The sequence below is a fragment of the Chaetodon trifascialis genome, chromosome 19 (genome assembly GCF_039877785.1).
Source record: "Chaetodon trifascialis isolate fChaTrf1 chromosome 19, fChaTrf1.hap1, whole genome shotgun sequence".
Taxonomy (NCBI): domain Eukaryota; kingdom Metazoa; phylum Chordata; class Actinopteri; order Chaetodontiformes; family Chaetodontidae; genus Chaetodon; species Chaetodon trifascialis.
In genome coordinates, this window is record NC_092074.1 from 5,372,687 (window position 1) to 5,392,053 (window position 19,367).

Genomic DNA, 19,367 nt, shown 5'->3' on the forward strand with positions numbered 1-19,367 from the left:
TGTAACGAATTCAAAGATACACTGTAATGTACATTTAGGTGACTGGCTGAAGCGGAAGAGGCTGTCTGATTGGCTTCAGGTAATTCCTTGTTCAAAAAAAGCTTTTTTGAATCAAACCAAGTCAAGTCCCAACAAACCCAAACGCAGTTTTCACTGTTGTCACTTCACTTTAAACCAAAACTCTGATTTATGGGCCCCCAGAAGGCCTTTGGACCCCCTGGAACCATTTGGTAATCAACCTGAGTCCTCTCACTGAGCACGGCTGTGGATCCTCTGCAAATGTCGCCTACAGGGGAAACTGAAAGAGGAGTCTGAACTTCTCTTCTTCTACCTGGTGTTGTAATCGCAGCGTGCATCTGGAGCCAGTGATGAAACTGCACAAGTGAAAATTGGAGGGAAACTGACAGCTTGGCAGGGAGCAAAAACAGGCTGTTCCATGGCAGTCACACTGAAAACACTCTGACCTCCATGTTGTGCTTTTGAAGATACACTCATGTCTTTAGGATCGCGTTGGTCATCTGTTCTCACATGCTGTCAACATTAATCAGCCTGTATTACCTTTTTTTGTCCATATGCCTGAAATTCTTTTGTGGGGCGGAATTTATCCAGTTCACCTGTAACTCTGATGAGAAATGAAATGACAGTTAACTCAAAAGCAGCATGCTGCATTCTTCGAAATACTAACAGTCAACACGAAAGTGCAGTAATCACTGACAGACGGACATCAGGAGATGACTGAACACTCGTCAGCCTGCTGAGTTTCTGGAAATGACAGTGCGATAGAATAGGCTGATAATTCAATTCTGAGATGAGCGGCGCTCAGTGGGAGTCTGATGATTGGTTGGCACTGATGCGCTGTGGCCCGAAACACTGCTGAGATTGTGTCAGGGTTGGGTGCTTTGATTCCTTTTTGGAGACCGCTGACAGTTATCATTTAAGGTACAGACGTGATATGTGAGGACACAGACACAGCAAAAGCCATTCCCTTCTTCTACAATTACCTTTTCTTACTTAAAGAAATCTTGAGAATTGATTCCTTGTGTACCACTTACTGCTGCTGGAAAAGAGGCTCTGAAAGAAGTGATAATTCAACTTCAGCAACTTCCCATCTGTCTCCTCAGATGGTTTGATTTCAGTCAATCTCAAAAGGAGCTGCAACAGATCTGCAGAGAATCTGCCCTTGAATTGCTGCAAAATGAAAAAAACATTGTGAGCTGCTGTCTTTTGATCGCTCGATGTTTTTTTAATAGAACTAAATGTTGTTCCTGGTTGATAAACTGGATGATTGCAGGAGCAGAATGGCTTTTCAAAAATACACTAAGATTAAGACTAAGACAGTGGAAGGCACATGGTGTTGCACATGGGAGAATTTAACTCAAACAGTCGATTAACAGATCAAATTGTACATTTCCCCACGCTCAAACAGCCCTTGTGTGCACATACCCACCACTGTTGCATAGATATTGATTTGCTATTTTTCTGATTGATTTGATTTTTCTATTCATCTGTGGTGAGAGTCTCTTTCGTCTTTTCCTAACACGAGCTTATCTATATTCACACAGTGTTGAAGTAGAAGATTAAGTTATTAATTTTATGTATGGTAGACTGGAAAACAGTCCCTTTGCCAACAGTATATTAAAAAATGAAGCATTTACATCATCATGTGTTTCCAGTTAATTAAAGTCTATAAGATAACAACATTATGAAGCTGTTTCCAGTCCCATGTAATATTAGCACCTTTTTATTTGTTGCACTGTTTGTGCTGCAGTGTCAAACACAGCGGAGAAACATGAACGAGCCTGGTCTTTAAGCAAAGCTCTCGGGGCGTTGCAATTGAAAATAAATTAAATTGGACATTAACGTGACATAAATTTCAACAGTTATTAAACATGGAGATGAAAATTGAGCCCTGTTACATCTGCGCCGAGAGCAACGCACAAACAAACACACTCCAAGTGAGTGAGTCCAAGACATCTGTTCATGGTTCATTATAGACAGACAGACACACACACACACACACACACACACAGGAGCACAATTTAACATGTCCATACAGTTTGATGTCAACCACGGCTTTAGGGTGAGAGGTGGCACCATGCTGTACTACTGAATGGACACAAGGCACATTATTAATATCGTGTGTGTGTATGTATGTGACTCCATGACTGAATGAGCTTACAGCATGAGCTAAGCGACACTCCGTTCCTAGTACACATTCAGACATGTATCTAAGAGGGTTTGGGCAGCCGTCTCAGAGATACACAGTGAATGGAGAAATAGATTAGGAGTCTGATGACAGGCCACATTCACCTTAAATTCAGTCAGAGGACTGTTCACTGAAGACCAACAGCACTGCATTCATTGGCTATTCAACGGGACCTGGTGTTGCAGCCTACTGTTCCTGCCTTGCTTATGTTGTTTTGTCTTTTTGTCTTCACAAAAAAAGAAGCTTGTCTCACCCACTCAATGCCGTATTCAGCCTCAACAATGTGGAGTAAAAAACGACCTCAAGCAAAACATGCAACGACAGGACATGAACAGCTACATCACATTAACAGCTGAGCAGAGAATGTAAATGAGGGCACACCCACGCGGGGCTCCTGTGTTGACGTGACCGATACACTTTCATTTCTGGAGGACGCCCAGCCATCATCATCATCATCATCTCAACGTTCCGATGGCTCACATTAGTTCCTGCATCGTGTTGTTGGAAATGCGTTCGATCACTGCGACCTGAACGTTCACAGGACACCTCACTTACTGTCTTAACACTTCCAAGAATTGTTGGTGCGTGTTGCAGAAGCAAATTCTACCACAGCTGCTCCCTTGAAGTGCAGAGCTGAGATGAAAAGCACACATTGCCCTGCGGCAGATCAAGCAGGCATGTATGGATTCCACCACTGTGCGCACATGCTGCACCTGTATGATAAAGCCTGAAGCTGAAGTATTCTTCCTCAGCGAACGTCCTGGAGATCTGCTGTATCAGAATCAGACACAGATGGGATCTGCTGCAGTTTGATCTAGATCTTCGTGTGCAGGCCGCTGTATGTTATCAAAGCATCAATGAGAAAAGGTCAGTCAGACAGAGATTCCTGCCCTGATTACACCGACAGATGAGTGCTTTCAGGTGGCTGTGACAGCCTGACAAAGCCGTGTGAAGCATGATGTCGCTACAGATGTAGCATGTAATGTCCTTTCGTGTGGGCACACCTTGTCCTGTTCTGATGCACCAAAGGGGATGACACAAGGTTAAAAAGCATAACAACCAAACCTCCAGAGTGATTTTTCCTTAAGCTGAGCTAAGGGGCAAAATGTGGACGAATGAGGAAACCAAGAGAGGCTGAGGAACATGAGCTGGCAAAGAGCCAAAGTCACATGATGCTTGTAAGAGGGTCAAACCAAACAGAGACCTGAATGAAAGGAGGAGAAGGATTCAGATAGCCTGTCAATTTGGGACTTCAAAAGAAGAGAAGAGAAAAGCTCAATATCCCCAGAGTGCTTTCATTCGCTGCGGGAGGCCTTTGATCTCCGTCTATCTGAACAAACTTTCACCAACACGCTCATACACACATGCATGGTTGATTCAAAATGGAAAAATGGATTCCAAGCTGACCTGACCTCCTGCATATGGACTGTTTCCTAATGAAATGACCTTTTCAGTTAAAGGTTGTGCACGTGTCAGAGAATGACCCCCCTGACCCCAAAATTAAAAGCCTCCAGAGAGAAGACCACTGTGTGTAGCATGGTCCGGGGGGGGGGGGGGGAGATAATGATGAGCTGAGCCATTCCTGTGCTCTGGTTAGCTTTGTTAGCACTGCATTCTGGTCCGTCGAGGGAGGGTCGGCTACCTCTCCTCTTTCATAAAGGATTCATCCCCATATGTCTGTTCAACATCATCGTGACTCGCTCTCAAAGGAGCAGACTGACACCTGAACACGGCGTTCAGCACAGGAGTCTTCTTCAAGCTCCATGTTTATCTGCACTGGAAATGTCAAGGCCAGGTAAGTTCTTGTTAGAGAAATTCTTATACTTAATGCCCATTTTGTGTGATCACCTCGCATTGACCTAATATTATCTGTGTGACAGTTTGTGCTACTATCTCATGTTGACAGAGGCTGCGTCCAGAGGAGTGAATACCACAGGAACAGAGCATTTCAGTTCCTCTCCTCAAGGCCATCTCACCTGCTTGCTCCCGTATGACAAACAATGAATTGTCTTCAGCATGACAGTAGCAAGAATGCAAGCCTCCACCCTTTGGGCATTATAAAAGTCTCATATGAACTCTGTATTATTGAACATTTACACTGCAGGCTCTCTGTGGTGACTTGTTCCCTTGCAGCAAGAATAAACAATCTACTCTCATAAACTTCAGATGGTGTTCCTGAGTCTTCTTTAAAACTTTTCCTGTGTCAACAGGTAGCTGTTTGCTAACACGTTTGCCACAGCTTAATAAGGTGAGAGTATGTTAGTGTTGTGTTGATCGGCTTATTGCAGCTTTAAATTCTAATGAAAATGTGTCCACAAGGTGATTTAATGAAAGCAGGCTGCACTAATTTAATGAATTTGTTCTAATCTAATGAATTAGCGCAGCCAAGAAGGAAAAGATAAATAAATTAGGAATGTTGTGTTTTTATCAGCGTAAATATAATAAAGCAACTAGCTGATACTGTCATGTAGAATAAAATGATTGAACTTTAAAAACCCTGAAAACTTTCTCAATTCAATTTAATTTTATTTGTATAGTGACAAATTACAACAGAAATTGCCTCAAGACACTTTCCATATAGAGCTGGTACAACAAGCGACAGTGGCGAGGAAAAACTTCCTTTTCACTATCATTGTAAAGTATTACTAAACAATATCCAGTTTTAACTTTAACTCCTGCTGTTGCAGAGAAACACTGAATATTTAAGACCATGTTTCAGAATACAACTGTATGTACACAGAGGGGCTGCAGAGTCCTGCATGCTGGTGGCTGTAGACCATTCGAACGCTCCACAGATGCAGAATACTGCTGCAAGACTTGGAGTCAGAGGTTGGATTAAAGCAGATGTCTTGAGGCAGCGTCATAAATCCCTCATTTGTAAACGCTGCACATTCTCATAACCAGAGTCTTAGACCATTTTCCAGAGTAACCTTTACTACAAGTTTCTGTAAGACGCCCTGTTATAAGTGCACACATGCAATATATATACACACAAACACAGGGCTGGACGGACAGAAGCCCCTCTATCCATCCATCTTCTGCGAATTATTGGCCAAGTCGAAGCAGGCAGTCCAGACGTGCCTCAATATTCTCCGCTCCTCCAGGGGGTCCTGAGGTGATCCCCGGTTCAGCCGCTTGTGTCTGCTCGCTCATTCTTTCGGTCAGTGCCCAGAGCTCAAGGCCATGGGCGAGGGCTGGAACACAGATCGACTGAAAGCTTTGCCTTCCGCCTCAGCTCCCTCTTAACCACACCAGTCTGGTGCAACACCCACCAGACAGAAGTCCGATACAATAACAGACCGAACACATCACCAAGGACGAGCTTCACTGCAAACTGCAGGTCCTCAGAAACTCCCTCTCTGCTCCGAACTGTCGATATTTTCACTCGATATTTCCAAGAAAGCTTAAGTTGTTAAGAATTCAAGCATTAAAAAGCCCTCAAAGTTGTTGGAAACTTTTTAAGCAACGCACAATTCAAAGGCAAAGACAAACAAAAGAAGAGAGTCTGTGACAGTAAATAAAGATATTTATTCATTTTTGAGAAGAATCTCAACTCATGCAAGGATACAGCTCTTGTAAACAAAATCACTTGAAAATATGTTATAAATGTGCACAGATTTCTTCTTTTCTTGGTGTCAAACTCTGGAATGTACAATATGTTGAAGTTAAGCCGCATTACAGATATTACACAAAGAGCTGTCACCCCAATCCCCTGGTCCCACTTTCCCACACTGTGATTATTTCATTGCCCAGCCATATTGTTAAAGAGCTGCTGTGCTAAAAGTTAGTCTGTTTCATGGTAGGCATCAACATGTTGCGTGAGTGCCATGCTCATTAAGGTCAGATATACAGTATCAACTTGGTCAAAGCACTCTGTCGCCCAGAATTTAGCATCACGGACGCTGCTGCACTTGACTGTTTGCGGGCAGACACCGGCAAGAGCATGCGCACACACACGTCGAACACATGCAACGAAGCCTGAGGATGATTTAAAAGCAAAGTAACACTTCTTTAAGACATTTGTGAGATATGTATAAAGATATTTAAAATAAAAAAAACAAGGAATAACAGTAACCAGTACTTGTATTTGTGGTACACAGTAGTAGATGTGAGACATTTATACAACGTTTGAGTTGGAAGTGAAACCTGCTGTAAATATTGAGATCAGATCCTGAGGGCTGAATCGTTCCTCTAACCCACATCAAAGCCAGAGGGGGTCACACTCGGTGCTGTGTTTCTCAAACGTATCTCAGTGCTGAGATAAGCTGTTCATCAACAACAGAACCGCTCACTGCATCCAGAGCTCCCTGCTGCAGGTCAGAGCCGACAGCACACTGGTTCGACTCGCACCGTGCGCAACATTTCTGTAGCCCTGAACTCTGCCAGCAGTGAGAGGAATTCAGTTCTGTACAGTCTGTAAGCGACCCTTTCCTTTTCTGTTCGTGAGCTTCATCTTAAAGCCCCTCTGTGTAGGATTTTAACATGTGGTAGCATCAAACGAGACGAAAAGGCATCCATGGCAGCAGCTCTGTGAGGCTGTTTGTGCTATGAGCTAAATGCTAACACTCAGCGACAACCATAGCGACAGCCATGTGTTTGCATGAACACAATTCCATTGGTCAAGATATTAAACTCTAACAATAATATCAGCCTTGAAAATCCAGTATCAGTCAGGCAGTAAAAGCAACATGCTGATAAATGCTAATTACCAACAAGTACAGCCGAGGCTGATGGGAATGTCATTAGTTTCGCTGCTATTTGGTCAAGTATTGGACAGATAAGAGTGATTTCAGCGGTGGATCGCCTGATAAAGGATTGTCTCATTTTTCTAATTCTATGTAATTTGAAGGATTATCTTCTGATGTTAAAACTCTACACAGTGGGGGTCTTCACTCTGCTCCTGAAGCAGAGTCAGAATAAAGAGAATGTGAGTTAATTTCATTATTATTGCGACTCTCTACTCCGTGCTTCCAGTTAATTGATGCACTTGGAATGTGGGAAGATAAGTAGATGACAAGACAGACACGTACAGAAGGACAGAAGTGATGAGTGCTGTGCAGGCTCATGCATAACACATTACAGAGCAGAAAGACGAGGCTTCTCTCAGATCATACAATTCACTTTGAATCAAAGAGGGATGAAAGAAAGGAGAAAATGGGGAAAGGGCTGTGTCAGGGATTAGAGAGATGGTGGCCAGATTGAAAGCGATAAGAGAAAAGCAGGTTACAGAGATGATCATACAGAGGTTGCCAACGTGTTGGTCAGCAACCTTGTTAAAGAAAGACTGCAGGTTCTCCTTCTTCCTCATCTCTGTAGTTTTTTTTGCATATGGATTCTGTCTGCATTCGCTGCTGATTATAACTCTGGCAAAACCTGTTAGAACATTCCCAGCGGGTGAGACAGTTTGACAAAAATAGAAGAGACCAGCAAAGAAGAGGCCCTCTATATAGTATTTGACTACGCATGTCAGTAGACTTAAAAAATATAGATATACAATATCATGCTGCAAAATCTCCAGATACCATTCAGGAAGAGCGACATGAACGAGTTTGGGCACCGCTGTCCAAGATTTCTGTTACGTGAGTAGAAGGTGAACTGTTGTGCAAAAGACATAATGTTAAATATCAAGCATTCTTTTCAACAACATCTCTTTTAATATGTAGAGCTGTTGAGCATGTGGGTGGATCATTCATGCCTTGTGTTGGAGCCTTGAGGAGCAGCTCTCTGATAGAACAGACTGAATTGAATTCTGTAAGTATTAGACTGTCGATAAAAATGCTGAAGATGAGAGGAGGATGGAGGATCTAGAAGAGAATAATGATTCTAAATACACATCAACATCCTCAATTGACTACCTCAAGAAATAGACCTCAGAAGAGCAAGACTCTCAGAGGAGTAGACGCCTTTTGAGAGGAAAAATGGGCGAACTGAAAGCTGGCTGTGAAAAGCCTGCTTCAGGCCCTTCTTCCTTTTTTGTTAATTGGAAACTGTAAAAAAACAGAAATAAAAAAAGCAATCTCGCTTGTTGTTAAAGAAATGTCTCATCTCGAACTTTATGCCTTTTTCAAATCTCTTCGCTTTTCACAGCAACAGAACTTTTGATCAGGAGACCCCAAACTTCTTCATGCCACTGTAAGCTCCCATTAGAAACACTTAATAATATATTTTCATTTTTTAACAGGCACAGTAGTGTTACCCTGGATAGGAATGCTAGAAACCATATAAAAGACAAAAAAAATGAAAGCCAAGCTCTGTCTGAAGCACAACAGCTGTGTGGAGTGGAGTGCTGCTGACAGGCGCCGTGCAGGAAAAGCAAAACAATTTGCTCAATCAAACATCTTCGTATTTTTAAAATTAACTATTTGCGCATCCTAAAAAAAATATGAGACAGAAAATCAGGAGAGGAAAACGAGTGCCGCCTGCTTTGTACAAAGTCAGTAGTACTGAGAGCGAACCTCCTCCCTGAGGAGTTCAAGGAACGCCAGAGTGAAGGGAGAGAGCGTGAGCGGCAGGGCTGTCCAGCGCAGTAGTTTGAAGTAAGGCCTCAGTTTTTTTGTGTTGGCAAAAAAAAAAAGAAAAAGTAATACAGAGAAACATATACATCTGTAACTTAATTACATCTAGCTTGAAAAAAAAATTATATGTGCAAAATGTAAATCTTACAAAGATGGGGAGAGTTTATTTTTGTCGATCACTGGAAAAGGATTGTGCTCGAGGTGGTGCGTCTGATTCCCCACCTTCTCTCTGTCCATTCCATCTGTCCATCAGCACCCCCCTGCTCTCTGGTTGGTCGACAGGCCAGCGGGTGACCTTGAGGCTTGCTGTTGATGGAAGCGCAGGCTTCACGTCGAGTGGATGGTCCGCTTTAGTTTTTCTATCTCCACCTGTGAGGACACAACGCACACAGGATGGAGACTATAGCAGCAAAAAAGTAGACCAAGACTGGTGGTGTTGTATCTGCCAGAACAGTCTGAGCGCACGATCCAGCCAACGTCACCCCTGCTGTGAAGCACAGCGCTGCAGGCGTCCTGCTGTGGCGGGGCTTAGAAGAGCTGGAATGACAATGAATCGGCGTGCTGGAGGAGAACCTTAGCTGAGAAGCAAACGTCTCTGTCGACAAGTTCTCACATCATCATGACCTTTTACGTGACATACATGACTGATGGACCAGCTAAGCTTATTCTGCCTGCCATTTATTTCCACTGGCGATGTGGTTCTTGGGTCAAAGGATTAATCAGATGTCAAAACTGCACATTGTCACAACACACATCAGGAGTCAGGACGACTACACGGCGTGTACGAAAAGGCACGAAAAGTTTTCTAAAAGTTGCCTTATGGGTAGAAACGTTGCTATAAAGAGTAACAGAAAATAGACTTGCCGAGTAAATCAATAATGTTCGAACAACGTGACTTCACTGGAAAGATGAAAGACAGCAGCAGACAAAAAGGGAAGCTTTGTGTGAGCTGTACTAACATAATTATCATATTTAGTTTCACCAAGTTTCCTCCATTTTTTCCCACCATTTGAGGTTTTGGCTGGTTTTCCTTTAATTCCAACTTCTTCTGCAGTCATTTAAAGGAGGGTTCAATAGAGAAGTGCTGCCATCAGCTGTTTATCTCCATGAACCAACGACTAATGGGTGAAAACACACATTTATTTTGGTAACACTAAAATCGATGCCAGTCTCACATCTGCATGGTAAACTGGGGCCGGAAAACAGTTATCTTTGCTTAGCATAAAGCCAGGAAATGGGAGAGAAGCCAAGTCCCAAGGCAAAGTCAAATGTAGCTCTAATTATTCTTACTACCACTAACACAAATACGACTTCGATGGAAATATCTGAATGAGAACCAAGAGGAAAGCCTGAAAGTCCTGAGGCACAATAAATGTGAAGGAAGTCTCCTTTTATTTCATCTCTTTCTACTTTATCTGTGGCAGTAGATGTTAACCATAGGGAGGTTTAAATAAACCTACAGTCATGTTCTCACGTGTGCATGTGTGGACTGTGAGCCTGGGCTTCTCTGCAGTAACTCTCTCTCTCCCTGTGAGTTGAGAAGGGCTGGGCCGCGTCCACCGCTGCTTCACCAGACAAATCTAACAGTCAGGCTGCTGGTGCTGGGTCACGGCAGCGAGGGAGACGCTTGAGGCACCGCTGAGGTGAAGAAGCTGACCTGGCACTGTGCTAACAAGCTAAGATAGCTTCGGGAAAAAAAACACTGGCTGGAGGATCAGCTCTATGTGTTCTTGTATTAACATATTACCATTACCATTGTCAGTCAAGAAAACTTATTAATACTATTACACAAACTAATTTGAGGTATTAGATTCTGCAACTGTCACACTCCATCAATAGCCCCCCCCTCCCCCCCCCCCCCCGCCTCCTCAATGTCCACCTCTCTCAAACCCCACAGTTCAGGTTTGCAACAAAGGCTCTCTCTCTCTCTCTTCTACACTCCTGAGTGGTGCTCATAACTGAACCTCATGTGTAAAACGGCTGGAGTGGCCCTTAAGGACTTCCACCAGTGCGATGGAGATGTTTTTCTGTGCAAGTCCCTGTCTCCTTAATCTCGTGCATCATGCACATGTACACGTGCGCACGTGAGTCGAGGTAGTACATGTTCCCACCAATGGTTTCACACCACTCCATTGATCAATAGGTGGCTAACTGCTAGGTATTAGCCATGGACGCAAAAAATGCTGAGTTTAAAATACTTTGTTGGTTTATGAGGAAGGATGAGAGAGATGGATGAGAAACAGAGAGGAAGAGTTACTGTCAATACCGGTGTGTGTGATGTGTGCGAGACAGAATAAAAGAACATACTGAACATGATTGAAGGTTACATTTCCATCATCTGGACAAAGGGAAATCACAGAGTAGGATCAGAGGGAGATAAAGCTGATCATGTCAATGTGGTGCGTATGTATACCTTAAACATTGAGGAGGAGGTTTATGTAAGTGCCGCGTAGGGAAACACGGCACTTACTCCTCTGCTAAAGTGTAGATTACAGCACATATACATAGTCGTCCATCTCCGAACAAGTTTTTCTTTCTACACTTTCCACGAGTGATCACTTCCTGAAATATGGCACAGGAACTCTCCCACCTCTGTCAACCATTCTTATCAGGTCTGCACTTCACCGCGTTCTTGTCTGAACCTTCATTGTGCGCACTCCGGCCATTTTGCCTGTTACTGTCTTCATGTGTGAACAGACAGCATCAATATTTGACTAAACTAATGAGAGTAATGACTATAGACAGCCCAGCATGTGTTGTTGTGGGGATCAATGTTACCTGCAGGGCCACACGCTTTAGCTTCTCCTCATCCAGCTCTCCTCGTAGCTCCGCTATTTCTTTCCTGGAGACAAACACACACGCATACACATGCACACGCACACATTAGCACGTGTATACCCCTGCAGCATGTGCAAAAGGTTCAAACTCATGATCTAACTGCCGTGTGTTCTTTTTTTTTCTTTTTAACATAAAACTTAAGTGCTGACATGCTGAAGTTCCACAAACAAAACCAAACGTCAGTGTAATTCTAAGTATGTACATGAAGCTCTGCATCTAAATCACTTCACTGAATTTATGGTTAATGTTCAGTGACCCACATTACATACATGCTCCTACTGAGCCAAACAGCTCATTTCATTCCTTAAAACAGCCAGAATCACAATATATAATGTGACAGCCTGACCTATATAGAGTATAATATTATGGAATAGTAAAGAACCCAACTTCCCTATGATGTGGGATATGGGCAAATGTTGGCTGGAAAATTGCTGTAGGCCATGGAAATGCCTGACAGAACTTAAAAGGATTATTAATTCAGAGTGACTGGAGTATTGTGTAATGCAAACAGAAAATAGGCTCAAAACCAGCTTGTGACTTCTGTCAGATCCCATTCTGTCACTCAAGTCTGTCCTGTCACTCTCTAAATGAGTGTACACTACGTGTTCTTTCAAAGACACGCATGCAAGAGCACATTTCCACAAGGTCAGATGCTTGCATGACACATTCGGTTTTACCTCCCAACCTATTTTCATCCACACTGAGTTTCATTACATTTGCTGGGCCTTGAGCAGCTCCACGGACATCAGCAGCTCCTTCATCTGGCTCCTCAGCTCGTCCAGCTGGGAGCTGGACTCTTCAGGCTCCAGTGGGGCCTTGCCACCCAGCAACGCGCCGTCTGAGCTCGGGGCTGGCGCGGGGCTCGGCTTGGCGTCGGCGCTGACTGCGGTGGGCTTGTGGAGTGACGGTGAGTGGGATAAGGTGTTTGTGGAAGGCTGTGAACATAACAAGACGACAGACATTGATTAGACATTGACATAGGAGTGTGTGGGCCAATACTGGAGGGATGACCAGCAATCATTGAAAAGATATTTAGCCATGGCATAGATAGTTCAATTGTTGAGTAATCCTTTATGCAGCACAGGGATAGAAATATTTCATCATAGGATAAAGGTGATCACTCAGAATAACCATCAATGATTTGCCGTGACCCTTTCTCCGAAGGGGACAGATGTCAAGAATAAAGTAAGTGATGTTGAACGATGAGAAATCAACGCCGCCATTTTTTGCATCACTGAACTGTCAAATGAGCATGCATGAACAGAAATGCTTCGATTCAAAACTGCAATCCATACTGACTCCACATGACCCCGCATCACTGCGCACCCCCCGCGTCTCCATAGGCAGCACTTTAATTGCACAAATCCCCTGCTGTCTATACGTTGTGAACGTTTTGGACTGCTAGCAGCGCTCGGAAGCAATCTCTTTAAGTGTGTCTCCTGTATTGTCAGTATCTTGGGCACATGGGCATGTAAACACGGTTGATGTGCCACACAGTCCTGGTGATTGTTTACCTTTAATATCTATAATGATCAATCAAGGACCCCAGTTTCACTCGGAGCATTTCCAGTTCTATATGTTTTCAGTCAGTCTGTCTTTTCACCCTTCTTTAGGTGTATTCTCACATTCACTGCTACCCTCAACTATTCCTGACATTACCCGGATGAGCTCTATGCGTGAAGGCAAATGTACAAATCAGCTGGACCGGACATTACCCAGACTTTACCCTGGCAGAGAGTGAGTGTAGCTGCTTCGTACTCTTCTCTGCTTGCCTCTATATTGATTTCCACTCTTTTGTTGATATTGCAGGTATTCAGATACATGAAGCATTCATTACGAATGAGTCCTCCTCGTTTCCAGTAAAGAGAATGTGTCTGACATGGACAGTCTCCTGGTGTGTGCTTCATGTGTGGAAAGAGACTCAGGTCTGGAAATAATCTGGACTTCATGTGAGAACAGAGTGTGTCCTACTGTTACAAAGCACCTTTTCCATTCCCTCTCATTGACTTCAGTTATTCAGTTTCAACAAGGAATTCACCTCTGCTGCCCCAGAGGGCTCGCACACTCCTTCTCTCATCCTTCAACTCGACTGGAGGCTCAGAATCTCATTTTGAAATAAGATGAGGGTGAGGAGACGAACATGCAGAGTCCATGTCCTGTGATTTCACCTCTGGACGTTCCAACCCCTGGATTATGAGTGCTCCAGGACAGGCTTTATTCTGACTGCTCCCTCTGTCTGAGTGTATGTGTGTGACAACGGGGTGGCTTGCTGCTGTGTACCCCCAGCTGAAGAGCCAGGTCGAATCAGTCTTGCTTGACCATGACCAATCCAGACTACACAGCATCTAAGGCAATTAATGAAAAGCTCAACAGGAAGACTGAACAGTGGGTGGTAGTCCTTCCTCCCTCTCCCTCTCTCTCTCTCTCTCTGTCTCTCACACACAAGCACGCACACAAATAAATGCAATATGTGGTGTTTGCTATCTGCAACTATCAAGAAATTGGTGACTAACGGTGCTTTGAGTTACCTTTCTGGTTTCTGTTAGCTTTGGTTTGGCTGCGTCCTCTTCATCAATCTTGAGGGATTTCTCCGCGCTCACTTCCTTGTTGGGCTGCAAGGGAAAAGTTTCATTTATAGTCTGATTTACATTCATATCTTTATTTGATTTTCAGTTTACAGCTTCAATCCAGTGATACAATATTCAGGGAGGCAACTATCCATAATGGCGTCTGACAGTTAATCTCACACAACTATATGGAGTTGACACAAGTCACAGCTCTGAAAGGATGGAGGAAGGCAGGCGGTGAGAAACCTGTGTGAGGAGGGCTGCCATTAAGTGGGCGTTTCACAACCACTCACATGCTCAGAAAGTGGCTGTCAAAGTGCAAATTGACAACAACATGGGAAAAGCTGCTGCATCCTCACAAAACCTTGAAGTGATTAGGAAAAAAGGGAGTGCAGCACAAACAGACAGGCTGAAGGAAATCATGTTGTGTTGCAGCAATGCTTTTCGGCGGCGACTGCAATGTGTTTCTAGCATTTAATATTCGCTAATTATCAAGTCCTGCAAGCAGGCATCTGCTGTCTGAACAGAAATGTCTTGACAACCTATTCTTTCATTCGACAGCTCCCGATTGAAACTGCGATTTTTTACTATGTTATTAACTGCCATGTTTACTTCATATTTCACATTGAAAAGCGGCTCTCGTGGTCTCTTCCATTAAAGCAAACAACCATTCACGCTCACACTCACACTTAAGGACAATTTTAGAGTCACCAATTAACCTAATGAGCATGTTTTTGGTCTGTGGGAGGAAGCTGGAGTACCTGGTGAGAACCCACACATGCACGGGAAGAACATGCAAACTTCACACAGAAAGGCCCTGCACGACCCAGTGATCGAACCGGCAACATTCTTGCTGTGAGGCACGTGCACTACCTGCTGCTCCACCGTGCCGCCACTCGAACTCAAGGGGTCAATTTAAATCTTACTTTGGCTGAGAGGTCACATGGTTTTCAATGATCTGCATTGGCATAGTCATAATCTGTGTGTGAGTGCTCGTGTGCGCTCACCGAGTGTCCTCCAGCAAACTGGGCAGGCAGCCTCCTGCCAGGCATCTTTGGTCTGTTAACAGTGGGGTGCGAGAGCTTCTCCGAGGTAGACGACAACTCATCAAAACTCATCAGATCTGTCGAGGACAGATGAGGAGGCAGAGGAAGACAAAAGGAGGGAAAACAACAGAGGAAATCTGTTTAAATTGAAGGGGAATATTTCAGTTGTGAAATTAAGTCAGACTGCATTCAAATTGATTGAAATGAGTAGCTGGTTAACAGCTTGGGCACAGCTCTGTTTCCTGCCTTTTAATGATATCAGCAAACAGAGCAGCAGAAAATAGACTGTTGTAATGCTTGACTTATTTTAGAGTGACATTTTAATTTCATTTCAATTTAATTATAAGCAGCAGTCTAAATGCAAAGACTGTCTGATTTCTATACAGCTATATTAACGCTCACTTAACTGCATGTTCTGAAATTGGGAGCATGGACCATTAAAGGCAGAATTTCCACCCTCTGATGCATTACAACAGGCTAAAGCTAGCACCATAATCATCAGCAGAGAGAGGGTTTACACAAGGCAGAGATTGGTGGGCGCCGCACACACTCGAGATTTCTCTTTGTTCCTGTAGCACCTTTGTGGAGCTCCCTTGACCTCCTTCTCTTTCTGTTGTATAACGCCATATTGCACATTTCATTTAAACTCTTTCAAGGCCGTGAGATAAACAGTAGATCAAGGAGACGCCTTCAAAAAATAGGTGCCATAACACACAGTTCTAAATTATACTGAGCATGAACAAATACAAACTTAGCGCTACTGAAGGCTGAATAACAGGAGGAGGTCATATCATTTTTACCATCACGGCTCATGTCATACCTTTAGTTTATGTGTGCGTACCTGTGAGCACAGCAAACACATGCAGAGGAAAGAATGAGTCATTCCCAGTTTCATTATGCAATGCTGAAAAACTTTTGCGACCGTTGCGTGACAGCACTTTGCAGCTACACAGTGGCAAACTGCTGCCGTTAGAAAGGCTTGTCAGTGAATTGAATTGAATTTTCATGTTCCACGGCAATGCGTGCCAGACTGACTCCTGGTGAGAAGTGTAGAGTTTTAGCAGTTCTTTATCACCTTTACGGAGCACAAGCAGAGAAGCCTCTGGTGATATACCTTGAGGTCAGCTCCATTCGTCACTAAACTCCTGTCTTCTCTCAAAACGTCAGCCTTTAAACTACTCATCTTTTCAATGATGCCTCTTCCTTTTGACGGCTTCCTCACCACCTGCTCTCTCTTTTGATTCCTCAGACTTGCACAGAGCTCTGTTTTCGTTAGTGGAGGTGATGTCAATTAAGGCTCCTTATGTTGTTCTACATCTTTCACCATTTTTACACATTAACAGGTAAAATATGCAGACCTGACAGCAGCAGACTGTTGATTGACAATGTTCTAAAGCTTGACCTGAGGGAACTCTTCATGGGGAGAGTTAATGAGGAGTATTCCCCTCTCATACTTATTATCAAAGTATTCTGCTACTGAGCAATCTCAGCACCAACTGAAGTTCTTAAAGCATTTCAATGCCATACGAGGACTCAAGGTTTGATAAACTTGAGATACTTTCCATCAGTCTTGCATATTTATGATTGATTGGCAAATGGAATTTTAAGTTAAGAACCACAGTTCTTGAGTGAAATCAAAATTTCCCACCAATTTCCAAAGAACCTGAGACCAACTATATTTTATATTTCAGCTTTCTTAAGTATTTAAAAGCAGCATGCGAACAAAGCCAAAAGTCCAAGTGTTTCAGCCATAAACTGAAGCGAAGACACACTGAACTCACACATATGAATGGATATTTGAGGTTGTTCTGAGTTCTGTGACAGGGGCAAACGGTTTGAAGGTCTGGTGGAAAATAGGTGAAGCACCTAGTAATTTCAAACATAGAAAAGTTTGGGAGCTGTCACACACTCAGCCGCTTGTTGTCAAAGCAAACATCGTCTGGCAAACTCATTCATGGACTGCTTGTGGCTAAAAGACACAGATTGGAAACCACTACAGTGATCAAACGAGAGAGAAGCGTCTTATGTCATCCTGAATATCTTCTGGAGTTAAAAGACTAGATCAACAAGTCAAATTATTCACCCCATAATTTAGGATTCTGGTTATAATTTGACACAGCCTGTAGGCCACACTGCACGTACCCATATCCAAAGACTTCTCCCCCCACTCCCCAGACAAAGTTTTGGGTTTGGTGGGCAATAACGGCTCGAAGTCAGATTTTGGTCGCGTGGAAGGCACCTCTCCATTGTGTCTGCAGATGGAAGGGAAAAGAAAAGGAAGAAATATTCATTGTATACAAGAAACAACAGGCTGCATGGATAAACAGGTGCCGGAAATAATAGACTCACTTGAGGTTTGGCGAGGGAGTGAGAGGCTTGTCGGGCCTCTTCGGTGGGAGGCTGCCCGGCCTGCTTTTTCCAGGAGGGGGGATCGGCTTCTTGGGTGGGACCACCGGCGCCGCAGGCTTGGATGGTTTGAGATCTGGCGGCCTGTCAACTGAAACAGAGAAACAAGAGCAGAGAGGAGAGTGATGAAATGTGAATAATGCGAGAAAAAAGAAAGAGAGAGGAGAGACAGTGCATGCATCAACAAGAACCATGTCTGCAAGAAACACTGAAACTAAATTTCACCTTTCACAATTACACACACACACACACACAAAAAAAAAATCACACAAAAAAATATATGTTTTTTTGCAAAGCATAAATGGCCAACAGATGACCTTCCATTCTATCTGTAATTTTTCTGCATTGTGAATTATTCAGAGCTTCTCCTGGCTTCTGGCTCACTAAGAATGAGATCTGCCTGCTACAGTGCCTGTAAAAAAATTAAAATATTGTTTCTGAATAATGACTAGAGGGACTCAGGTGGGAATAACAGCACATGCCAGTCAATATTTTCACTGAAAACCAGGCAGCTTTTATTCTGAACTTGTAAATGCTTTGCCCTCAAGGAGTTAATTAAATGAAGCTGTCAACAAGTCCTGAACATATATTTTAAAATATTTAGTTAAAGTTAGTTAAATAGATCTTGATGTACGTCACAGTTCATATCAGATATACATGTGAAGTCTACGCTCTAAATGCTCCAGCTAATTTGCATGTGAAAGGGACGACTGGAAGCACGCACTCATTTAACATGTGGGAATAGCTTCTTCTGAACTGAGCTGTGTTAATTGACATGAACTATTCAGCCAAGCAACGTTAGGATCATTTAAGGAACAGCAGATAAAACTATGTAATTCAAGGTTGCGAAATCTGTTCTGTGGATTGAATCTGAGGCGTTAACGAGTCAAGCTGAAGTGTGAGATCAGCAGGACGTGTCCTGTTGTGCCTGCGCTTTAATTCTTTTAGAGTTACCTGTATTCATTTAATATTCCACACAAGTAAGGTTTCCATTACTTAGATTTCCATTCATTCAGCCATATCCACCATATTATTCTAAATTCCTGTAATAATTTTACATGTTTTATTTTTAATGTAATTTCTACGTTTAAAATAATAAGCACATTTTAGCTTTATACTTTATATATGTGTGTGTGCTTGCATGCTTTTTTCCATCATTTTAAAATATGTGTGTCTTACTATTGCGCCTATTTCTTGAAACAATCCAGTATTTTATCCTATTGTATATTATCTATTTCTAACCATTTATTAAATTAGTTATCTGTCTTCAGTAACAAACAGTTACTTCAACCCACTCGACCTATAAACTCCAGGGGAATAAACACCTATTATAAGCTAAGGTAGGTTTTTATTAAAGGAAAAATGGTTTTAATTTATATTATATTTCTGCTACCCCACCTGCGCATTGGACCACATAAAACTAATACAGCAGTCCTACCCTAACTTTCATCGTTTTATTTTATTTTATTTTTCTTACAGATACTCTTTTAACCACCAGTGGTTAAAACGGCCCTTTTAATAAGACTGTCTCTTCCCCTTTCCCCTGAGCCCGTGTCTCGTAACATCAAATAGGATGTTGCGTTTTTATCTTACCTAACCCTCACCATAACCATACCCTAACCTAAACCTAACCTTACCCCAAGTATTCATCCTAAAATTGAATGATTTACCCCATAAGGAAGGTGAGCCCCACAGTGTGACTGTGTAAACTGTCCCCACAACGTGAGTAATGCATGGCACACACACACACACACACACACACACACACACACACACACACACACACACA

The 19,367-nt window shown here is 43.0% G+C and overlaps 1 protein-coding gene across 1 annotated transcript in view; it reads right to left on the reverse strand.

Annotated features, from left to right (window-relative positions):
• Positions 1 to 7,173: 7,173 nt before the first annotated feature.
• Positions 7,174 to 19,367, reverse strand: part of cd2ap (CD2-associated protein) — a 48,911-nt gene continuing 36,717 nt past the window's right edge. The window contains exons 13-19 of the mRNA XM_070987847.1: positions 17,522 to 17,669; positions 17,315 to 17,424; positions 15,134 to 15,249; positions 14,088 to 14,171; positions 12,274 to 12,494; positions 11,500 to 11,563; positions 7,174 to 9,090 (exon numbers count right to left, since the gene is read on the reverse strand). Coding sequence (XP_070843948.1) covers positions 9,049 to 9,090; positions 11,500 to 11,563; positions 12,274 to 12,494; positions 14,088 to 14,171; positions 15,134 to 15,249; positions 17,315 to 17,424; positions 17,522 to 17,669 — 785 coding nt within the window. The 3' untranslated portion in view covers positions 7,174 to 9,048. The remainder of the gene's footprint in view (positions 9,091 to 11,499; positions 11,564 to 12,273; positions 12,495 to 14,087; positions 14,172 to 15,133; positions 15,250 to 17,314; positions 17,425 to 17,521; positions 17,670 to 19,367) is intronic.